This window comes from Chiloscyllium plagiosum, unplaced genomic scaffold (genome assembly GCF_037043375.1).
Source record: "Chiloscyllium plagiosum isolate Xiang-an unplaced genomic scaffold, Cpla_swu_hap1 HiC_scaffold_13, whole genome shotgun sequence".
In the NCBI taxonomy this organism is placed as follows: domain Eukaryota; kingdom Metazoa; phylum Chordata; class Chondrichthyes; order Orectolobiformes; family Hemiscylliidae; genus Chiloscyllium; species Chiloscyllium plagiosum.
The window spans coordinates 33,179,874-33,202,035 of record NW_028270151.1 but is presented as its reverse complement, the minus strand read 5'-3'; the positions used below and the strand labels follow the sequence as shown (position 1 = coordinate 33,202,035).

Sequence of the window (22,162 nt, the reverse complement as noted above, 5' to 3'; positions counted from 1 at the left end):
CACTATGAGCTCAGGAAAGTTACAATTTCACAGCAAATGAAAACAGCATGTAGCTCTCACAACAGGTACACAATTGCAAGATCAGGACAAGTTGTCAAACCTCTAAAATGTTATATTGAGATTGCAATAGTTAGTTTTGATAATTCTGTGTTTATCTGAGTGTATAACTATCATATTGACAACAAGTGTCAATGTACAACCAGTATATCTGTTAGGAATTCCTTTCTTTCCTGTGAAAAAGAGGGATGCTGTGTTGTGTCTTACAGCTAGTATGCAGACAACCTTTAAATGACATAGTTAAAAATCACACAACACCAGGTTATACTACAACAGGTTTAATTGGAAGCACACTAGCTTTCGGAGCAACGCTCCTTCAACACCTGATGAAGGGGCGTCGCTCCAAAAGCTAGTGTGCTTCCAATTAAACCTGTTAGACTATAACCTGGTGTTGTGTGATTTTTAACTTTAAATGACATGTTCATATTATCATGACAGCATGTAACCCAAGATTATAAAGGTCTTAGTCTCCATCTTAACTGGGGCCATTTGAAGTAGATTTGATTAGATTAGATTCCCTACAGTGTGGAAACAGGCCCTTTGGCCCAACAAGTCCACACCAACCCTCTGAAGACTAATCCACCCAGACTCATTTCCCTCTGACTAGTGCACCTAACACTATGGGCAATTCACCTGACCTATACATCTTTTGGATTGTGGGAGGAAACCCACACAAATACGGGGAGAATGGACAAACTCCATTCAGACAGCTGCCCAAGGCTCGAATTGAACCAGGTCCCTGCCACTGTGAGGCAACAGTGCTAACCACTGAGCCACCATGCCACCCCGATAGAAGCATATCACTGCTTACAAATGAATACCTTACTATTAGCCTAGACACTGAAGTGACTGTGATTGTCATGTACATGTATATACCAGGAGCTGCAATAAACATATATTGAACATTTCAATATTACATTTCACATGACTAGTTCATTGCCTCATCAGATACAAATAATTTGCTGAAGACAAAAACCAACAAAACAATTATATATCATGGTAGCAGATCACTACAATGTTGGGGAAACTTTAATTTCTGCATCTCATGATCAGGGGAGCAGGGAAATCCAGGGATAGAGGAAGGCAAAACTTTTCTGCTTGAGGCCAGAGTCATGTTTCTGCTGCTCTAGATGCCAGATGGCTCACTTGCATAGTCCACTGGTTAAAGTAATAAAGTCCCAATAATACATTGGGAACCAATCTGGATTAAGATACGTTGACTAGAGAGTTTGATCTTTGTTTTGGAGATTAATGAACACATTAGCGTACAAAGTAGGAATGGGAGTGGTTCATTCAGCTCCACAGCTGGCTCTGCCATTCAGTAAAAGATAATGGCTGATCTGATTGTGGCCTCAAGTTCACATTCCAATCTATTCCATTGAGTATTGACTTGCTTGTTCGTCAACCTTTACCATAAAGGTATTCAATAATTCCACATTGAAACAAATTTTAAAATGCTTTCTCTTTTGCCTAATGTTCAACACCATCTTCAGGAGATTAAATAAATAGATTCAAAATTAGCATAGTCTGTATTAGCACAGCTTGTAAATGTTTTTGGTTCACTTTTGAGAATTTCATCATCCTTTTTTCTTCCCATCCAACTGTCTTTGCTTAGCAGAGTTTCCTACCAACCCTTCCAGATCTTCTCCTTCCACACAACAACTAAGTCGCAGGGACAGCCCAAGCCCTATGACCACTGACAATATTGTCAAAAGTCACATGACACCAGGTTATAGTCCAACAGGTTTATTTGAAATCACAAGCTGTTGGACTATAACCTTGTGTCGTGTGACTTCTGACCTTGTCCACCCCAGTCCATCACCGGCACCTCCTGAAAAGGATTCTGGTTAATTCAAGATGGAGGACGGGAACAATTTCTGGCTGTAAGAGCTGCTCCTTTTTTTGAGGTATTTTAGGAATTGGAGGTGATTTCCTTGAATTCCAGGAGCAGCAATGACTGTTTTATATGCTGTTGCATTGTTTTGGAACTTTGGGAAAAAAAAGTCAAAACAACAGCAGTTTAAAAGGGAGAAGAGCAGACAAAGGAAGCACATGGTGAGGACAGTGCAGGAGAGAGAGAGAGAGAAAGAGTGAGTGAGTGAGTGAGTGAGTGAGTGAGTGAGTGAGTGAGTGAGTGAGTGAGTGAGAGAGAGAGCCTGCCTGCCTGCCTGCAGTTACTGCCTTTGCTGTTTGAATTCGTGTATCACTGGATATCGGAGTGCATCTGGGAACATTAACAAACAGTGAAATTCACAACTAATCTTGGAGGAACTGTTGGGCAAAGTTCACAGCCCAGAATCTGATAAGTTAATTGTTGTTTTAAGTCTGTCCAAGAGAAAGGCTGCAATAGTGAGTATGTTGGATTCTTTCTTGATTATATGTTTTTGGAGATAAGTCTCTTGATTAAACTTAAAATAAAAGCCATAGCTATTAATTTAACCTGGGGCAGTGTTTGTAGAGGAATAAGACGATGTTATTTTCTGGGTCTGTAGATTGTGAAGGAGCAAAAATGGCCTTTGCAGTGATATGTACTTCTTGTCAGATGTGGGAGTTTAAAGTGAGTTTAAGGGTTACTGCGGATTATATCTGGCATAAATGCTTTGGATGCGAATCTTATTAGATCGAGTGGATCAGTTGGAGAGACAGATAGAAGTGATGAGGAATTTGCAACAGCAACAGTATGTGATGGATGGCAGTTATAGGAAGAGGGGAAAGTCTCAGATACAGTCACATAGATGGGTTAACTCCAGGAAGGGTAAGAGAGGTAGGCAGCTAGAGCAGGAGTCTTTTGTGGATATACCCATTTCAAACAGGTATGCCGTTTTGGAAAATGTAGGGGGTGATGGATTCTCAGGGGAACGTAGCACGAACAGCCAAGTTTCTGGTATTGAGACTGGCTCTAATGCAATGAGGGGTACGTCAGCTTCCAAGAGATCAATTGTGTAAGAGGATTCTGTAGAGAGAGGTACAGACAGACATTTCTGTGGCCAGCAGAGAAAAAGCAGAATGGTGTGTTGTTTCCCTGGTGCCAGGATCGAGGATGTCTCAGAGAGGGTGCAGAATGTTCTCACGGGGGAGAGGGGCCAGCAGGAGGTCATTGTCCACATTGGAACCAACGACATTGTAGGGAAAAGGTTGAGATTCTGAAGGGAGATTACAGAGAGTTAGGCAGAAATTTAAAAAGGAGGTCCTCGAGAGTAGTAATATCTGGATTACTCCCGGTGCTACGAGCTAGTGAGGGCAGGAAAAGGAGGATAGAGCAGATGAATGCATGGCTGAGGAGCTGGTGTATGGGAGAAGGATTCACATTTTTGGATCATTGGAATCTCTTTTGGGGTAGAAGTGACCTGTACAAGAAGGACAGATTCCACCTAAATTGGAAAGGGACTAATATACTGGCAGGGAAATTTGCTAGAACTGCTTGGGAGGATTTAAACTAGTAAGGTTGGTGGTGGGACCCAGGGAGATAGTGAGGAAAGAGATTGATCTGAGATGGTTCGGAGATGCTGGTGTTGGACTGTGGTGAGCCCTCCACAATCACCTGATGAAGGAGCATCGCTCCGAAAGCTAGTGTGCTTCCAATTAAACCTGTTGGACTATAACCTGGTGTTGTGTGATTTTTAACTTTGATCTGAGATGGGTACAGCGGAGAAGAGAAGTGAGTCAAACAGTCGGGGCAGGCATGGACAAGGTAGGACTAATAAATTGAACTGCATTTATTTCAATGCAAGAGGCCTAACAGGGAAAGCACATGAACTCAGGGCATGGTTAGGAACATGGGACTGGGATATCATAGCAATTATGGAAACATGGCTCAGGGATGGGCAGGACTGGCAGCTTAATGTTCCAGGATACAAATGCTACAGGAAGGATAGAAAGGGAGGCAAGAGAGAAGGGGGAGTGGCATTTTTGATAAGGGATAGCATTACAGCTGTGCTGAGGGAGGATATTCCCAGAAATACATCCAGGGAAGTTATTTGGGTGGAACTGAGAAATAAGAAAAGGATGATCACATTATTGGGATTGTATTATAGATCCCCCAATAGTCAGAGGGAAATTGAGAAACAGACTTTTAAGGAGATCTCAGCTATCTGTAAGAATAATAGGGTATTTATGGTAGGGGATTTTAACTTTCCAAACATTGACTGGGACTGCCATAATGTTAAAGGTTTAGATGGAGAGGAATTTCTTAAGTGTGTACAAGACAATTTTCTGATTCAGTATGTGGATATACCTACAAGAGGAGGTGCAAAACGTGACCTACTCTTGGGAAATAAGGCAGGGCAGGTGACTGAGGTGTCAGTGGGAGAGCACTTTGGGGCCAGAAATCATAATTCTATTCGTTTTAAAATAGTGATGGAAAAGGATAGACCAGATCCAAAAGTTGAAGTTCTAAATTGGAGAAAGGCCAATTTTGACGGTATTAGGCAAGAACTTTTGAAAGATGATTGGAGGCAGATGTCACTGGTAAAGGGATGGCTGGAAAATGGGAAGCCTTCAGAAATGACATAACAAGAATCCAGAGAAAGTATATTCCTGTCAGGGTGAAAGGGAAGGCTGGTAGGTACAGGGAATGCTGGATGACTAAAGAAATTGGGAGTTTGGTTAAGAAAAAGAAGGAAGCATATGTCAGGTATAGACAGGACAGTTCGAGTGAATCCTTAGAAGAGTATAAATAAAGTAGGAGTATACTTAAAAGGGAAATCAGGAGGGCAAAACAGGGACATGAGATAGCTTTGGCAAATAGAATTAAGGAGAATCTAAAGGGTCTTTACAAATATATTAAGGACAAAAGGGTAACTAGGAAGAGAATAGGGCCCCTCAAGGATCAGCAAAGTGGCCTTTGTGTGGAGCCACAGAAAATGGGGGAGGTACTAAATGAATATTTTGCATCAGTATTTACTGTGAAAAAGGATATGGAAGATATAGACTGTAGGGATATAGATGTTGACATCTTGCAAAATGTCCAGATTACAGAGGAGGATGTCTTGAAACATGGTTAAAGGTGGATAAATCCCCAGGACCTGATCAGGTGTACCCGAGAACTCTGTGGGAAGCTAGAGAAGTGATTGCTGGGCCTCTTGCTGAGATATTTGTATCATCAATAGTCACAGGTGAGGTGCCGGAAGATTGGAGGTTGGCAAAGGTGGTGCCACTGTTTAAGAAGGGCGGTAAAGACAAGCCAGGGAACTATAGACCGATGAGCCTGACCTTGGTGGTGGGCAAGTTGTTGGGGGGATTCCTGAGTGACAGGATTTACATGTATTTGGAAAGGCAAGGATTGATTCGGGATAGTTAACATGGCTTTGTGCATGGGAAATCGTGTCTCACAAACTTGATTGAGTTTTTTGAAGAAGTAACAAAGAAGATTGATGAGGGCAGAGCAGTAGATGTGATCTATATGGACTTCAGTAAGGCGTTCGACAAGTTTCCCCATGGGAGACTGATTAGCAAGGTTAGATCTCATGTAATGCAGGGAGAACTAGCCATTTGGATACAGAACTGGCTCAAATGTAGAAGACAGGGTGGTGGTGAAGGATTGTTTTTCAGACTGGAGGCCTGTGACTAGTGGAGTGCCATAAGGATTGGTGCTGAGTCCTCTACTTTTTGTCATTTACATAAATGATTTGTTTGCGAGCATCAGAGGTACAGTTAATAAGTTTGCAGATGACACCAAAATTGGAGGTGGAGTGGACAACGAAGAGGGTTACCTCAGATTACAACAGGATTTGGACCAGATGGGCCAATGGGCTGAGAAGTGGCAGATGGAGTTTAATTCAGATAAATGCAAGGCGCTGCATTTTGGGAAAGCAAATCTTAGCAGGACTTATACAATTAATTGTAAGGTCACAAAGTGTTGCTGAACAAGGAGACCTTGGAGTGCAGGTTCATAGCTCCTTGAAAGTGGAGTCGCAAGTAGATAGGATAGTGAAGAAGGCGTTTAGTATGCTTTCCTTTATTGGTCAGAGTATTGAGTACAGGAGTTGGGAGATCATGTTACGGCGGTACAGGACATTGGTTAGGCCACTGTTGGAACATTGCGTGCAATTCTGGTCTCCTTCCTACCGGAAAGATGTTGTGAAACTTGAAAGGGTTCAGAAACGATTTACAAGGATGTTGCCAGGGTTGGAGGATCTGAGCTACAGGGAGAGGCTGAACAGGCTGGGGCTGTTTTCCCTGGAGCGTCGGAGGCTGAAGGCTGACCTTATAGAGGTTTACAAAATTATGAGGGGCATGGATAGGATAAATAGGCAAAGTCTTTTCCCTGGGATTGGGGAGTCCAGAACTGGAGGGCATAGGTTTAGGGCGAGAGGTGAAAAATATAAAAGAGACCTAAGAGGCAACTTTTTCACGCAGAGGGTGGTACATGTATGGAATGAGCTGCCAGAGGAAGTGCTGGCGGCTGGTACAATTGCAACATTTAAGAGGCATTTGGATGGGTATATGAATAGGAAGGGTTTGGAGGGATATGGGCCGGGTGCTGCAGGTGGGACTAGATTGGGTTGGGATATCTGGTCGGCATGGACGGGTTGGACCGAAGGGTCTGTTTCCATGCTGTACATCTCTATGACTCTATGACTCTATAACATGACTGACAATATTGACATTGTTTAATTGCGAAAGTGCAAATCGGAACAGGGCTCCCTGTGCATTTCACTTTCCCTTGATGGAGGTCACTAGATGTAATCAGTGTCTATCTCTCAGCCCAACTAAAATTAGGAGCTGAGTGTTTATTGTAAAGTCCTCACTGATGTTATTGCACAGACCCTGTGACATGATTCTGATCCATAAGTCCTTCTGAATTTAATTGATCTCTTATTGTAATTCCAACAAGGAGCAGCAGGAAATCAGCAGAGACCCAGTTGTCTGGATGCTCTGCCATTGCCAGGAATCTTCTGAAACCCTCTGAAGTGATAACGGGACGTATAGTAAATCTTTACAACTTCCTAAGCAATGAATCCCTATGTATTGGCTATTTGAGGGTTTTGGAAGCTGGTATACTGAACAGATGGAAACACACCAGGTTCCAGAGGTTTGCATCTGGATCAGACGCCAAAAATCCTGGACAAAAACGCAATCCCTGAAGAAGCAAAAGCAATTGTTAAACATATTTCCAGATCATGTCACTTGCTAAGGGATTGAGCCGTAAGTTACTGACATCGGAAAGAATTGAGGCAAATGAAAGAACAAATGTTAAATGCTCTCTAGAGCTGAATAAGATTGGTGCTATCGTCCACCTGCCTTCTCATAATGATCAGCTATCCTCCCAATGACACTGCAATCTATTGGATTATGTCCCAAGTAGTTTCAAGGGCATTAATACTACTATAATAGAAATTTAAACTTATTACTGAACAAAATGCGAACTGAAGGGCACTATTTCTTCTTTTATTTACTCACAAGGAAAACTGAGATCAGGAACTTGTGCAATAGTGAAAAAAAGGAATTGTCTGTAGGTTCCTATTTCTAAATATGTTTTAAAAACATGAGCAACTCTTGAAAATCTACCAGATGGTTTCCTTCTGTAGACCACATTTAATCAGTCATGTTATTTACAATCTCTGTATATTTAATCCAATCATGGATATTTCTGAATGAATGCTTGGCAATTCCCAAAGGATGCTCCTACGATAAAATCAGCTTCTCATTGTTATCCAATGACATCCAGTCAAATATGTGTATTTTATGGGCATTGATGAGGCTTTAACTTCAATGGGACTGCATTGTTTGTTGCATTTAAATACACTGCTGGAATGATTGTCTAAATTGACTGACTGAAGCACATTGTCAAGCAAGGACCAATACCTTCAGGAATAAGGTAGGGACAGATTGTCACACTAAGAGCACCAGCTCTCTGTACTTTAACGAATAAGGAAGTCAGTGCAGTAATTTTTGATCCATTTCATCGACTCTCTGAGTGTTTATAACTTGTACTATGTTTTGAATTAATACTGATCATTTGCAATTCATGCTAAGCACAGCAGAAGGGTCACAGAAGTAAGATTAATCATATAATTTGGTCATTAGGAACAGTTGAAATTTATTAAGTTTGTATAGAATGTGTTACATTTGGCCTCTAAGTCTGACTTGGTCTTTATCTCAGTTACAGAGGATGAACAGGAAAATTCCTATGAATTTCACCCAACTTTACCAATATATGGTTGGTAACAACTACATGATTTACCTTTCCATCTATATGTAAATCTTTGTAATACCCAGTAGCTGGTTTATGATGAAATCATTTTTGGACCAATTTTGAGGATGACCATTCTTTAAATTTAGACTCACCTTGGCACAATGCGTCCACACAGCATGTTGAAAAAGTTCTTTTTCCAGCCCTGTGTGAAGGGATTTTTTCTCTCCTCCTCATCATTGTACTGTCAGGGAAAAAAAAAATGACTTTATGCAGCAGAATCCAATTACAATAGGCTAACAAATGTTTGCAGAGAAACTGGCATTCAGATTTTTCCCAAATTTTTGTCCAGTATTACCTGATGCTAGCATGACAATAAAATTGGTTCACTGCACCAAATGTTCATCGCTAACAAATCATTATCAACCAAAATGGTATTGTTGAACAGAAACATCATACAATTATTGACACATTCCTCCACTTCTATAATTGCCAGCAGATTTAATGTATCTGGACAGCTGCCAATAGGCAGAATTGATGTAAACATCATCAATAGCATATTGTAACTGAACAAAAGATGTGCAGGACTGTAAAGGTTTATAGTACAAAAGTATTTGTGTCAACTCTTTGCAAGATAAATGCAAATAACAGCACTGGCCTACACTTTCCTTGTACCTTTCCTGTGTACAAGAAGGCTGCGATTTTCCTTGTTTCAAATACTTATCTGATTTTCTGTTTAAAATAAACAATGGCTCCTTCCTTGACCACTCCTTCTGGCAAAGCATTTGCTGGAATTGTCAACTTGATGAGAATACCAAATGGACAGATCAATTTGACCATTAAGGTCAATGTAAAGGGAAACTATGTGGTGTTTAATGGACAGTCAATTCAATACTGTTCATTGTCTAGTCCAACAATTCTCTATGTAATTCTTTGGTTCATGTTCCAATTCCCTTTGTGTCTTAATAAGCAGGTGTAAAGTTGACTGCCAGAACAGCCTGTCCATAACTTGGTCAGTGTACTTTTCCTATTGTGTTTTCATTGAGGTTTTGCAAATCCCTTGATTAAGTTGGAACCAGTGAAAGAGTTTGGCCAGAAGGCTTAGGTAAGAAAACAGAAAAAGCTACCAAATGATCAACTTGTGTTTGAAGGAAAGATTTAGCTCACACCATCCTCTGTCGAATGTATTTTGTGTGTTACCTCTTCAGACATAGTTTCTCCCAGCGCAATGAGTTCAATATGAGCTCCGAATAGGAAAAGTACTGGAAAGAGGAAAAAAGCAATTGGAACAATAACAGCATAACTGAGAGTTATTCTTAAGGAAAATTCAATTTTGTAAACAAGCTTTACAACTTGATTTGGCTGATGAATTGAAATGTTGAGCAGCAGAGTTTAAAGACTATTGTAAACCATGAACTGGCATTCTTAGTTATTAACCCAACACATGGCAATTATTCTCACTGGTTTGAGATGAACGACTGAAATTTAAAAGTATTCCCACAGAAGGCTCAAGTGTGTCTTGAGTGCCTAAGTGTGTCAGTTCTCTATCTGAACATATTGTTCATGTTGTGAATTAAGCACTTGTGTTAGAAATAGCCCCAGTTTTAATTTTCCTTTACATCAGTGGTGGTTTCAATATTGAACAGTCGACCTAGAATAATCTTAATATTTGATGTCAAGTTGCAAACCAACTGATTGGATGTGAGTCTCCAACAGGATTCCCATCCATGGTTCTGACTAGGCTGAGAGCAAATTTGCACATTTCCTCAGCAGTGCTGATCTGGTCCTTGAGGATTCTTTGGAAGCTTTCTGTGCCTAACAACCACTAACAAGTGTGGAATCCCCAGTCGCAGAAGTACTACCTACAACTCTAAGTCACAATGCAAGGATACGTGGTGCCCTTCTCTGTTGTCATTGGCTCGTGGTGGTTGAGGATAAGGTATGTGATGCAGGATCCCAAAATAGTCAGCATGTAAAGGACAAGAAAGAAGACAAAGAGGAAAAAAAAGCGATAATTCCTTCTCCCAATACAGTTATTCACCCATTTGCAATGGTGATCGAAATCCTGGAACAAGAGAAGGCAATTAAAGGCAGTTATTAATCTGTAGTTTCTTCTTTTCTTAAAAAAGAATGCTCTATTGATAGCAGTATACAATAATACAGTCATTCAGTTAGTAACTCAACCAAGTTATTAGAATCCAGGCATGACCCTTGATATGAGTTGTATTAGGTAAAAACAATGGCTGCAGATGCTGGAAACCAGATTCTGGATTAGTGGTGCTAGAAGAGCACAGCAGTTCAGGCAGCATCCAAGGAGCTTCGAAATCGACGTTTCGAGCAAAAGCCCTTCATCAGGAATAAAGGCAGTGAGCCTGGAGCGTGGAGAGATAAGCTATCTCTCCACGCTCCAGGCTCACTGCCTTTATTCCTGATGAAGGGCTTTTGCCCGAAACGTCGATTTCGAAGCTCCTTGGATGCTGCCTGAACAGCTGTGCTCTTCCAGCACCACTAATCCAGAATCTGAGTTGTATTATCCCATTGCGACTGGGCCAAAAAGAAGGGTTTCATTAGCTTAGGGTCAACGGAAGAAAACGTAATCTCTGTTTCTTGTTCTTTATTGTTTTTCAATTATCTTGTTTACGAGATATCAGTGCAAATGTCAGAGGAAGGTGAAATCAGATTCAACTAATGCTCTTGGTCAATACACAAATAATAAGCACATGAATGAAATAAGGAAAGGGTTAGAAAGTTAAATCAGTAAGGATTACGTGCCTTCAGGGGATGAATTAATGGTGAAAATTTACAGTTAAAAACAGGGAAGAAGATATCTTCAGTTTATATGTCACTTCGAGCTAATTTAATGTTTTGATTAATTGTGATTAATTCAATAAATTAGGAATATTTGCTATTAATTTTATGATTAAATATGAATATATGATAAGTAAACATGTAGAAACTTCTGGGAGAATATTCCAGAAGTTGCTATTGTACTGATGGGAAATTTTTATCCATTTTAGTGTGTCAACAGTTTTAAATCAAAAGTCAATTTCATTAATGACCCTGGTTCCTCGACTATGATTCTAACGCTAACAGTCTCTGTTTGTTCAAATTCATGGGTCAAGAAAATAATTATTGATGTATGAGTAGCACTTGAGACCCTGGTCCAATTGAAGGCATTTTCTCAGGTGATTATACAGCAGATTCACTCAATAAGCTCTATGTGTGTTTCTTCTGCTTTGACTACTTTAGGAGGTTGGTTAGCTCAGTTGCCTGGATGACGAGTTTGTGATTATAGAGTAACACTAACAGCATCAGTTCAATTCCTCTACCAACTGAGATCACCATGAAGTTCTCAACATTACCCCTTGCCATCATCCACCACTAGCTGACTCTCTTGAATGAGAGAATGGGATGATGGTGCCTTTATCTTTTTACCGTTAACTATCAGTGTTACATTTGTCCTTCCCAAATGGAAAGTGAAATTACGTATATTAAATGACCAGGCTGCTTAATCCCTTAAGCGTATTTTTAGGTGAGTTTAGATAATTTGTTTATAGTATCTATAGAAAGGGTGTATCCCATGATACATGTATTTGTAAATCTGGATTGGATCTACACATTCACATTCGGCAGATGCCAACATATAGCAATTAGGAGTGAGCCTTGATGATAAGTTACTCAAAATCAGCAATATTCTACAGCATACATTTAAAAATTAACACTTTCAACAACCCTGTAAATCAGGAGGTAACAAATTAATATCAAACATTTAATTATTCACCGTGCACACAGCATGCACAGGAAATCTTTAACATGTGTAAAGGCCTGGGGTCTATAGGTAACATTTTTGTCAAGAATATTGGAACATGAGAAAGCATGGATGATTAAACCTGCTGGATTTGTTATGTCCATTCCTTGTGCATAGAGTACCAGGAATAATCTACCTATTAACAATCTATTGAATCAAAATATTAATAATCTATTTATTTACATAATTTCTTCTTTGGATTTAATCAAACAAACTTATTATGTCAGCCATATATCTTGTGAAATGAACATTTCAGCTGACTTCTCAATTAAGCACAAAATTTGTTTTAAATGGAAGAGAAAGGAATGCAGAAATAAGCAACAAAGAGCTAAGCAAAACAAAGAATAAAATGAAAAGCTGAAAGATTTTTAAAATACTCTATGCCTTTTTTGTGACTCAGTTCCAGATCAACTGCCCATTTACAGACTATCTGTTTGAACTGCTCACCTCTATACAGACGTTGCAGAGTCTGCAATGTGAACAGCGGGGTGGGCGATAGAATTGACACACTCTGCACCATTTCAAAGAAAATATCTTGCCATTGACTTTCACAACTTTAGGGTCAAGACTTTCATGCATTGATATATGTGAGCCTGCCATTAGAAAGAGTAAATATTTAGAATCGCATTGAATTTGAAAAGCAAACATTTCATAGGGGGTGCCTATGGGATACAGTGGTGAGGCCCTCCAGTGATATTCACAATTCTGGAGATGAGTTGGAAAATTCCATGAAGTTGGGGGGGTTGGGGAGAAACTACAAGTTAACCAATTGAAAGAGAGGCATGTTCATGCTGTAATAAATATAGGCTACCCACATCCTTGTTCATAATCTTTTTTTCATGAAGGAAAATGTTGCATTTACATATTGCCTTTTCTTATACACTACATCACACAGTTTCTAATGCTGCTTTTTCAGTTTAGCTCTATATACTGTAAAGTTCATTGTGGAGGAAGGAGAAAAGACAATGAAGATGCACCTTGGTCAGATTACCTACAGTGTGGAAACAGGCCCTTCAGCCCAACCAGTCCCCCTCAGACTAATGCAGCTAACAGTATGGGTAATTTAGCATAGCCAATTTACCTGACCTGCACATCTTTGGACTGTGGGAGGAAACCCACACAGACAGTCACCCAAGGCTGGAATTGAACATGGGACCCTGGTGCTGTGAGGCAACAGTGCTAACCATTGAGCCACCATAACTGATCTAACTCTCAAAGCAACCAACTCAGATCTTGACAGAATGCAGGGCACATTTTAAAGAACTTTCCTAGGCAATGGAACATGAAGGGCGGGCTGTAAGGATGTGCACAAGGATGAGTAGATTGTTGTAAATTATAACATCTTGACTTGGTAAGGTTGGTCTTAGATTTCAGTCAGGAGCTGGAATTAGTGTTTACTTTGAAGTGGGTGTAAGATAGTAAATATAGAATGATGGAAGGCGATGTGATACTGCTTGTAAAAAGAGAGAATAATCAGGCTGATTATTAATGGACAGTCGGACATCTATTTAATGCACGTCTCAGTGGACTGATCGCTGATAATTTGAGCATAATTGATGTCCTGTTGCCTATCTTTGTTCTCTCCCTCCTTCTCACTCTCTTCTTCATATTTTTCCTCCTGAATAAGTCAACTTGCAAAAAGTAGTTAGAGCTGCTCCCTCGTATGAGGCCTGTAGCAAATAACCATAGATATGAATAAGTGCTCAGTGCCGTACTACAAAGCTGCCCTGGAATGGTGGGGGAACAGAAGTGTTACTTTAGTATATTAGCTGCATTCTCAGTGATTTCCCTTGTGGCAGCATGGCCACATTTTAGATGGCATGAGCTTCTAACAGGGAGTCAGGAAACTTATCCCCATAGTACAATCTTTTCAAGCAATAGCCAATTTGTTGAGAATGAAAGAGTTGAGATTGTGACCAGGATGACAGGTACATGACTCCTTAGAGTCATAGAGTAATACAGCATGGAAACAGACTCTTCAGTCCAACCAGTTCATGCCGAACATAATCCAAAGTAAGTTAGTCCCACTTGCCTGCTCCTGGCGCATACCCTCCAAACCTTTCCTATTTATGTACTTATCTAAGTATCTTTTACAAGTTGTAACTGTGCTCACATTTACCACTTCCTCAGGAAGTTCATTCCACATGCGAACCACCCTCTGTATGAATGATGGGCTTCCTGTGGTCATGAACCAGTTATAGGTTGAGGCAATTCCTTACGAGTGGAAGGGGTAAAGTTGTAGTGATGTCACCAGACAAGCAATGCAGACCCCTGGGTTGGGCAAATGTGCTCAAATCCGACCATGGAAGATGGTGATATTTGAATTCAATAAAACAAAAGGTCTATAATTAAAATGACAATCTAATAATGAGCATGTAACCAATGTTGATTGTAGTAAGAAATTATCTTCTTCATCAATGTCAGTTAGGGAAGGAGATCTGCCATCCTTACCTGATCTGACCCACAAGTAACTGCAGATTCACAGTGATGTGATTGACTCTTAAATGATATGATTGACTCTTAACTGCTGTCTAGATAATTAAGGATGGGTAATAACCACTGTTGCAGATAGTAATACCCACATCCCATGCAATTTAACAATACCCCAGGGCATTACTGTAGAGAACACAAAGGCAACATATAGGCAGTTAGTGACAATAGAAAATCGAACAGATGAATAATGGCATGTATTATTTCACTTTGTTTTTTTGTGTTAATAGGGAAGGGGATTTTAAAGATTTTTTTGGTGTAGAAGGCCTCAGTGTCGCACTGACTTCATCAGTGAACTGTGTACTATAAGATGTCATCAGTTATTATCTGAAAGGACCCGGGTGGCATGGAAACAGAGTGTGAGTAACATTGACAACCAAAGACAATGATGTTCTTGGCCAGGTTTGAGGCAGCAACTCTGGTTGCAAAAGCTGATTTGAGCCAGTAAGCTTCTTGATGAAGTAAAGATTCCTTGGACATTGCTTGATAGTGTTAGTGAAGGGGGAGAACTGCTGCTGGAGAAGCTTCTGTGGATGTGGTTCCTTATCGGAAACCTACTGTCTCCTCCTCCTTCTTTGGAAGATTGTGTAGAGCTTCTTTGATGCTCTCAATCACACTTTCTTCCCAAAGCCAGCCCTACCAGGCCACTTATTTTTGCAGGCCAGCTATCTGTGAGCTGCACTAATGCCACTACTGGGGTCTGCAGATTTTCATTAGGGGAGAACTGGAAATCATACTCTTATAAAGTACAAATTATTTATTGGCTATAGGCATTACTGACAAAGTAGATAGTCAGAGACCTTCATCAGAATCACAGATTCCAGCTGGCTTATCAGTGATGAAAACTAACAGTTTGTGTAATTGTTACTGACATTGACAGCAGTGCAAGGTAGTCAAGCCACTTGCTGTACAGAGAAAGTGAAATCTAAGGACTGGTAGAGACCAACTAAAAATGCCCAAACGTGGTACAGTAGCTAGAATTACTGAGCTGGCAGCTAATCTGCAAATTTGAATGATCCCTTTTAATTTAGCTGCCAAATAAACTTGCGCCAATTTGTGTCCCTTTCTGCTGTGTGATGTCATCATGTGGGTTTCAAGAACTTTGTCCATCCTGCATGCACCAGATAACCCTGATCAGCATAAATTATCTTTTACATTAAATGCTATCAGCATCCAATTATGATTTGGAGGTGCTGGTATTAGACTTGGGTGGACAAAGTCTGAGGTCAGACGACACCAGGTTATAGTCGAACAGATTTATTTGAAATCACAAGCTTTCTGAGCATCAGGAGAAAGCTTATGATTTCAAATAAACCTCTTGGACAATAACCTGGTGTCGTCTGACTTCTGACAGCACCCATTTAGATTGCGAGCACTACTGTCTGTATCAAAATAATGTACCAATTTATGATAATACTGGCAAGTCAACTCCCAGAATGAAATCTCATTCGATAAATCATGCTTTTTTTTGTTGATTTAGTTAATGTGAATGGCTAGTCATTAAAGTATATTCATATGAAGTTGCCAATTTCACTAACAACAAAAGAATATCAAGCTATTTATCAGCAATATCAGCAATAACATTAGCAAATTTGCTGATGATACAAAGCTGGGTGGCAGGGTGAAATGTGAGGAGGATGTTAGGAGATTACAGGGTGACCTGGACAAGTTAGGTGAGTGGCAGATGCATGGCAGATGCAGTTTAATGTGGATAAATGTATGGTTATCCACTTTGGTAGCAAGAACAGGAAGGCAGACTACTACCTCAATGGAATCAATTTATGTAAAGGGGCAGTACAGAGAGATCTGGGTGTTCTTGTACACCAGTCAATGAAGACAAGCATGCAGGTACAGCAGGTAGTGAAGAAGGCTAATAGCATGCTGGCCTTAATAACAAGAGGAATTGAGTACAGAAGCAAAGAGGTGCTTCTGCAGCTGTACAGGGCCCTGGTGAGACCACACCTGGAGTACTGTGTGCAGTTCTGGTCTCCAAATTTGAGAAAAGACATTCTGGCTATTGAGGGAGTGCAGCGTAGGTTCACGAGGTCAATTCCTGGAATGGCAGAATTACCTTACACTGAAAGACTGAAGCGACTGGGCTTGTATACCCTTGAGTTTCGAAGATTGAGAGGGAATCTGATTGAGACGTATAAGATTATGAAAGGATTGGACACTCTGGCAGTAGGAAACTTGTTTCCACTGATGGGTGAGTGCCGAACCAGAGGACACAGTTTAAAAATACGGGGTAGACCATTTAGGACAGAGCTCAGGAGAAACTTCTTCACCCAGAGAGTAGTGGCTGTGTGGAATGCTCTGCCCCAGAGGGCAGTGGAGGCCCACTCTCTGGATTCATTTAAGAAGGAGTTGGAAAGAGCTCTCAAAGATAGTGGAATCAAGGTTTATGGAGATAAGGCAGGAACAGGATACTGATTAGGAATGATCAGCCATGATTATATTGAATGGCGGTGCAGGCTCGAAGGGCAGAATGGCCTACTCCTGCACATATTGTCTATTGTCTATTTTGTCTATTGTCTATTGTCTATTTAAACATAGAAAACAGTTAGAATAAATTTAAAACACACAGGAAAACAGTGTTAATCTGTCCTGACTGTCACAGAGATTTAAGACCATTTGTCTTCTAATAATTTCTTTGCCATCGACTCTGGAGTTAATTCCTTTCTATGTCTGCCGACATGAAATTTTCATAAATCTGAGCACCTAACCTTTCTCAGTTCTAATAGCCTGCAGGCTTCTAACCAAACTCTTCTGGTATGGAAAGTTTACAACCTAAATCCTTCTGCCAAGGTAACTGTTTCCCTGAACTGCCCTGAATTCCTTCAAAACGATAGACTGAACTTGTTCAATTTTGGTGTGTCTTGTCTTCTGAAATGAATTTAAAAATCTGAGATTCTTCTTAAGTGAAATCAAAGCTAATAACCGTAAATGTTTACCTTGCCTATTGTAAATCCATCAATATAAACATATTTCCAATTATCACAAGGGTCTGCACCGGTAAGGTAAACTTTGTAACAAGTGCTGAGTTTAGGTGACTGTTCTAGAACGAACCTTGACCTTGCTTTTAAAAAGAAAATCCTTCACAGAAATAGTCAACATCTATTTACCTCTGCTTTGTGACTGAAGTTACAAAAATGATATTAGTATATGTAAATTGTCTTCCTTCCATCACAGATGAATGATGTATTTTTTTTTGGCTGAAAGTACGTGCCTGTAATGATCCTGCCTTTTTGGTTTTTAAGGGTATTCTATAGTGCTTGAAAAGCAAGTTCTATACAGAGCTCCACAGTAGTTAATGGGGAATGATTTATTGTAAAGATTGAGATTATACAAAACAGACTTCAAAGTGAATGGATCTCACTCCAAATGAACAAGGTTTGTCCATTTCTTTGAAAAATTAAATTGCTTTACCTTGTTGTAGAATTCCAGGATCCATGAAGCTGGTGATAATGAAACTTGTAAAGCACAGTATGAACAAGATTCCGGTAGTAATTGGGAAGACCAAGGAAACTTTAACAGCCAAGAAAGCACAACTGAAAAAGAGAGGCAATTTTTTATGAACTTTGTAATCTGGAGTTAAAAAGACAGCAAGTGTATGCCTTGTATACACAGAAAAATGTCAGAGTTGCTGTCTGTAGATCCTGGTTGCCATTTAAAAAAAAATTTTGAACTGCTCACGAACAAAACAATCCTCTCATTATTTCTTCTTGCAATTGTCCGCAGTAGCCAATTCCTTCTTTTAGCTCTTTCTCTCTTTTGTTTAAATCATTTGTGGGATGTGGGCTTCACAGCTTGGGCCAACATTTATTGCCCATCCCGAGTTGCCCTTGAGAAAGTAGTGCTGAAAATGCGTTGCTGGAAAAGCGCAGCAGGTCAGGCAGCATCCAAAGAGCAGGAGCACCACTACTTGAGAAAGTAGTGAGAAAGTAGTGGTGAGCAGCCTTCTTGAACTGCTGTGGTCAATTTTGTCTCCCGACACCCATAAGATTGTTGGGGAGGGACTTCCAGGATTTTACCCTAGTGACCCTGAAGGAAAAAAGAATACATTTTAGGATGGTGAGTGGTTAGGAAGGGAATTTGTAGATATTGGTGTCCCCATGTTTCTGACTTCCTAAGGTAGTGTTTGTGGGGTTTGAAAGTGCTATAGAAGGAGCTTTGGTGAATTTCTAAAGTGTAGCTTGTAGATGGTAGTCACTGCTGCTATTGGTATTGATGGTGGAGGGAATTAATATTTGTGGGTGTGGTGCCAATCAAGTGTGTTGCTTTGTCGCAGATGGAGTTAAGCTTCTTGACTGATGATTGAATTGCACGCATTCTGCAAATAGGGAATATTTCATCACACTCCTGACTTATACACAATGGATAGGCTTTGGAGAGTGAGCAATTAAGTTACTTGGTGAAGGATTCCTCATCTCTGATCTGTTCTTGTGGTCACAGCATTTACATAGCTAGTTCAGTCCAATTTCTGCTCAATCATAATCCCCATAATGTTGATTCAGTGACAGTAGTGCCATTGAATGTCAATGTTTATTTTCATAGAAATACTTAAAAGTGTATGGTAAAACAGGGCAAAGTCAGCATGGTTTCATAAAAGGAAGGTCATGCCTGACAAATCTGTTAGAATTCTTTGAGGAGATAACGAGCAGGTTAGATTGAGAGCCAATAGATGTTATCTACTTGAACTTCCAGACGACCTTTGTCAAGGTGCTGCACAGGAGGCTGCTGAGTTAGCTAAGGGTCCATGATGTTAGAGGCAAGAACTAGCATGGATAAAAGGTTGACTGTCTGGCAGAAAGCTGAAAGTGGGGATAAAAAGGTCTTTCTCAGATGACCGTCAGTCACTAGTGATGTTCTGCAAAGGTCAGTGTTGGACCACAACTTTTAACTTTATACATTAATGATCTAGATGAAGGAACTGAGGGCATTCTGGCTAAGTTTGAAGAGGATACAAAGATAGGCGGAGGGAAAGTAACATTGAGGAGGTGGAGAGGCTGCAGAAGGATTTGGGCAGGTTAGGAGAATGGGCAAAGAAGTGACAGATGGAGTCCAAAGTGGGAAAGTGTGAGGTCATGCCCTGTGGTGGAAAGAATAGAGACATGGGGAGAAATTGGGAAAAAATTCAGAAATCAGAAGTACAAAGGGACTTGAGAGCCTGAGTCCAGGACTCGCGTGAGGTAAACTTACAGGTTGAGTCAATAATTAGGAAGGCAAATACAATGTTGGCATTTATTTCGAGAGTCGAGAATGTGGTGCTGTAAAAGCACAGCAGGCCAGGCAGCATTTGAGGAGCAGGAGAAACAGCACTTTGGGGATAAGCTCTTCGTCAGGAGGGCAGGATTCACACTCTCAACTCTGATTTCCAGCATCTGCAGTCCTCACTTTCTCCAAATGTAGTTCAAGAGGACTAGAATATAAAAACAGAGATGTGCTTCTGAGGTTTTTAAGATTCTGGTCAGAACACATTTAGAGTATTGTGAGCAACTTATTTTGTTGTATAGATCACAGCAAGATATTGTAAGATGCACATTGATGTAATGGAAACCAAGGTTGACAAGGGAAAATTAAAAGATATGACCATATGAGATTAGTTTTGTGAGGTTTATGGAAAGATAGGGAGATGTAGTGAAGTGGCTCCAGATAATAGAGCTAAGGTTTTCATTGTAAACGTAAAGAAAAAGCACAAGAATGGATTGAGCTGAAGTGAAAACAATTAAAACATCATGACAACTTCCAACTAAGCAAGTGTTAGCACATGGTAACCTCTGGATGTATACTAACAAAATCTGCACATTGAGAACTTGACAGATTACTAATTGTGGAAAGCTACAAATCGATACACATGATGTTTATTGTACTCTGGCAAAGCGAATAATCCTGTAAATATTAATTCTGCCATCCATGATGTCAAAGCTAATCTGAATTGACCAACTCTCCTGTAAAGTGCATCTATCACTTGATGAATCTCATGCTACAATTTGGCAGATATGTTCTAGAGATTGCCAATGGTTCTCGGAAATGAACCTGTAAAACTTCAGTAAGATAGTTAGTGAACAAGTGTCCAGGTGTGAAAAGGCAGGATGGCAAAGTAACTGCTGCAAAAAATTGTTTTTGAATAGCAGAATTTATTTGGCAAATTCTTCAGTTTTTTGATCCTGGGAGTTGCTGTAATGTAAATCTGTCTAACCTAAAGTGGCGCATTAGGAATATGAACACAGAAAACCCAAAGCCTGGCAACACTGCCCATTCTTATAATAGGTGCAAAATGAGAAAAACAATTATTTTGTTTACAATGGAATAGGGGAACTTTTGCTTCGGATATCGAGGACTGTTTTAGAGCTGTCAATTATAGGTGAATTTCCCACTGAGTAAAGCTATCCATTGCTTTTTATTCACAAACAGAAACAGTAAGATTTTACAGTAAGTAAAAGAAGATCTTGAATTTTGTTTTTATTCCAATCTCTCCTATCTTTTTTGTTGATTTTCCTTTCCTTTCTTGTATCCCACTGTGTAAGAAATTCTCTTCATTCCCAGGTGGGATAGAATACTATGCCAGCAAAATGTAACATGGTGTTTGAAGGGCAGTCGTTCAATGGATTGAGAATTATAATTAGTGAGATTATAGAAAAAGCTGGAAAAGTTATGGTGGACAGATATTGAATTCTTTTACGTGATGGTTGTCTCGATTTTGCAAATGGTAGCAAACTCTATTTCTCAACTACTCAGCAGCGGTATCTGAGAGAATGTGCAAATTTTTGCGAATTAGATCCATTCAGGTGCATTTGTAATTGCCTGAGCGTTTCTCCAAACAGAGTCGTAGAGGTTGACCAGCTATCCTAAATTAATCTAGTCCCAATTGACAGGATTTGACCTATTTCCATCTAAATCTTTCTGATTTATATGCCCATTCAGATGCCTTTCAAATGTTGTAATTGTACCAGTCTCCACCACCTCCACTGGCAGTTCATTCCACATGCGAACCACCCTCTGCATGAAAAAGTTACCTCTTACGCTCTTTTAAATCTTTCCCCTCTCACCTTAAACCTATGCCCTCTAGTTTTGGACTCCTCTACCCTGGGGAAAAGATCTTGTCTATTTACCCTATCCATGCCCCTCATGATATTATAAACCTCTAAAAGGTCACTCCTCAGCCTCCGACATTCCAGGGAAAATAGCCCCAATCTATTCAGCCTCTTCCTATAGCTCAAACCCTCCAATCCTAACAACATCCTTGTAAATCTTTTCTGAGTCTTTTTAAGTTTCACAACATCCTTCCTATAGCAGGGAGATCTAATTGCATGCAGTATTCCAAAAGTGGCCTCGCCAATGTCCTATATAGCTGCAACATGACCTCCCAACTCCGATATTCAGTGCACTTACCAGCAAAAGCAAACATACCAAAGTCCTTTTTCACTATCCTGTCTACATGTGACTTCACTTCCAAGGAACTATGAATCTGCACCCCAACGTCTCTTTGTTCGGCAACACTCCTTAGGGCCCTAACATTAACTGTATCAGTCTGCTCTGGTTTAACTTATCAAAATGCAACACTTCGAGGAGAAAGTGAGGACTGCAGATGCTGGAGATCAAAGCTGAAAATGTGTTGCTGGAAAAGCGCAGCAGGTCAGGCAGCATCCAAGGAGCAGGAGAATCGATGTTTC

The 22,162-nt window shown here is 40.2% G+C and overlaps 1 protein-coding gene across 1 annotated transcript in view; it reads right to left on the bottom strand.

Moving 5' to 3' along the window:
- LOC148148294 (palmitoyltransferase ZDHHC19-like) overlaps positions 1 to 22,162 on the bottom strand; it is a 48,882-nt gene that overhangs the window by 12,171 nt on the left and 14,549 nt on the right. The window contains exons 2-6 of the mRNA XM_087993239.1: positions 17,916 to 18,037; positions 12,447 to 12,592; positions 10,084 to 10,256; positions 9,392 to 9,494; positions 8,347 to 8,435 (exon numbers count right to left, since the gene is read on the bottom strand). Of these exons, the coding sequence (XP_087849365.1) occupies positions 8,347 to 8,435; positions 9,392 to 9,494; positions 10,084 to 10,256; positions 12,447 to 12,592; positions 17,916 to 18,037 (633 nt within the window). The remainder of the gene's footprint in view (positions 1 to 8,346; positions 8,436 to 9,391; positions 9,495 to 10,083; positions 10,257 to 12,446; positions 12,593 to 17,915; positions 18,038 to 22,162) is intronic.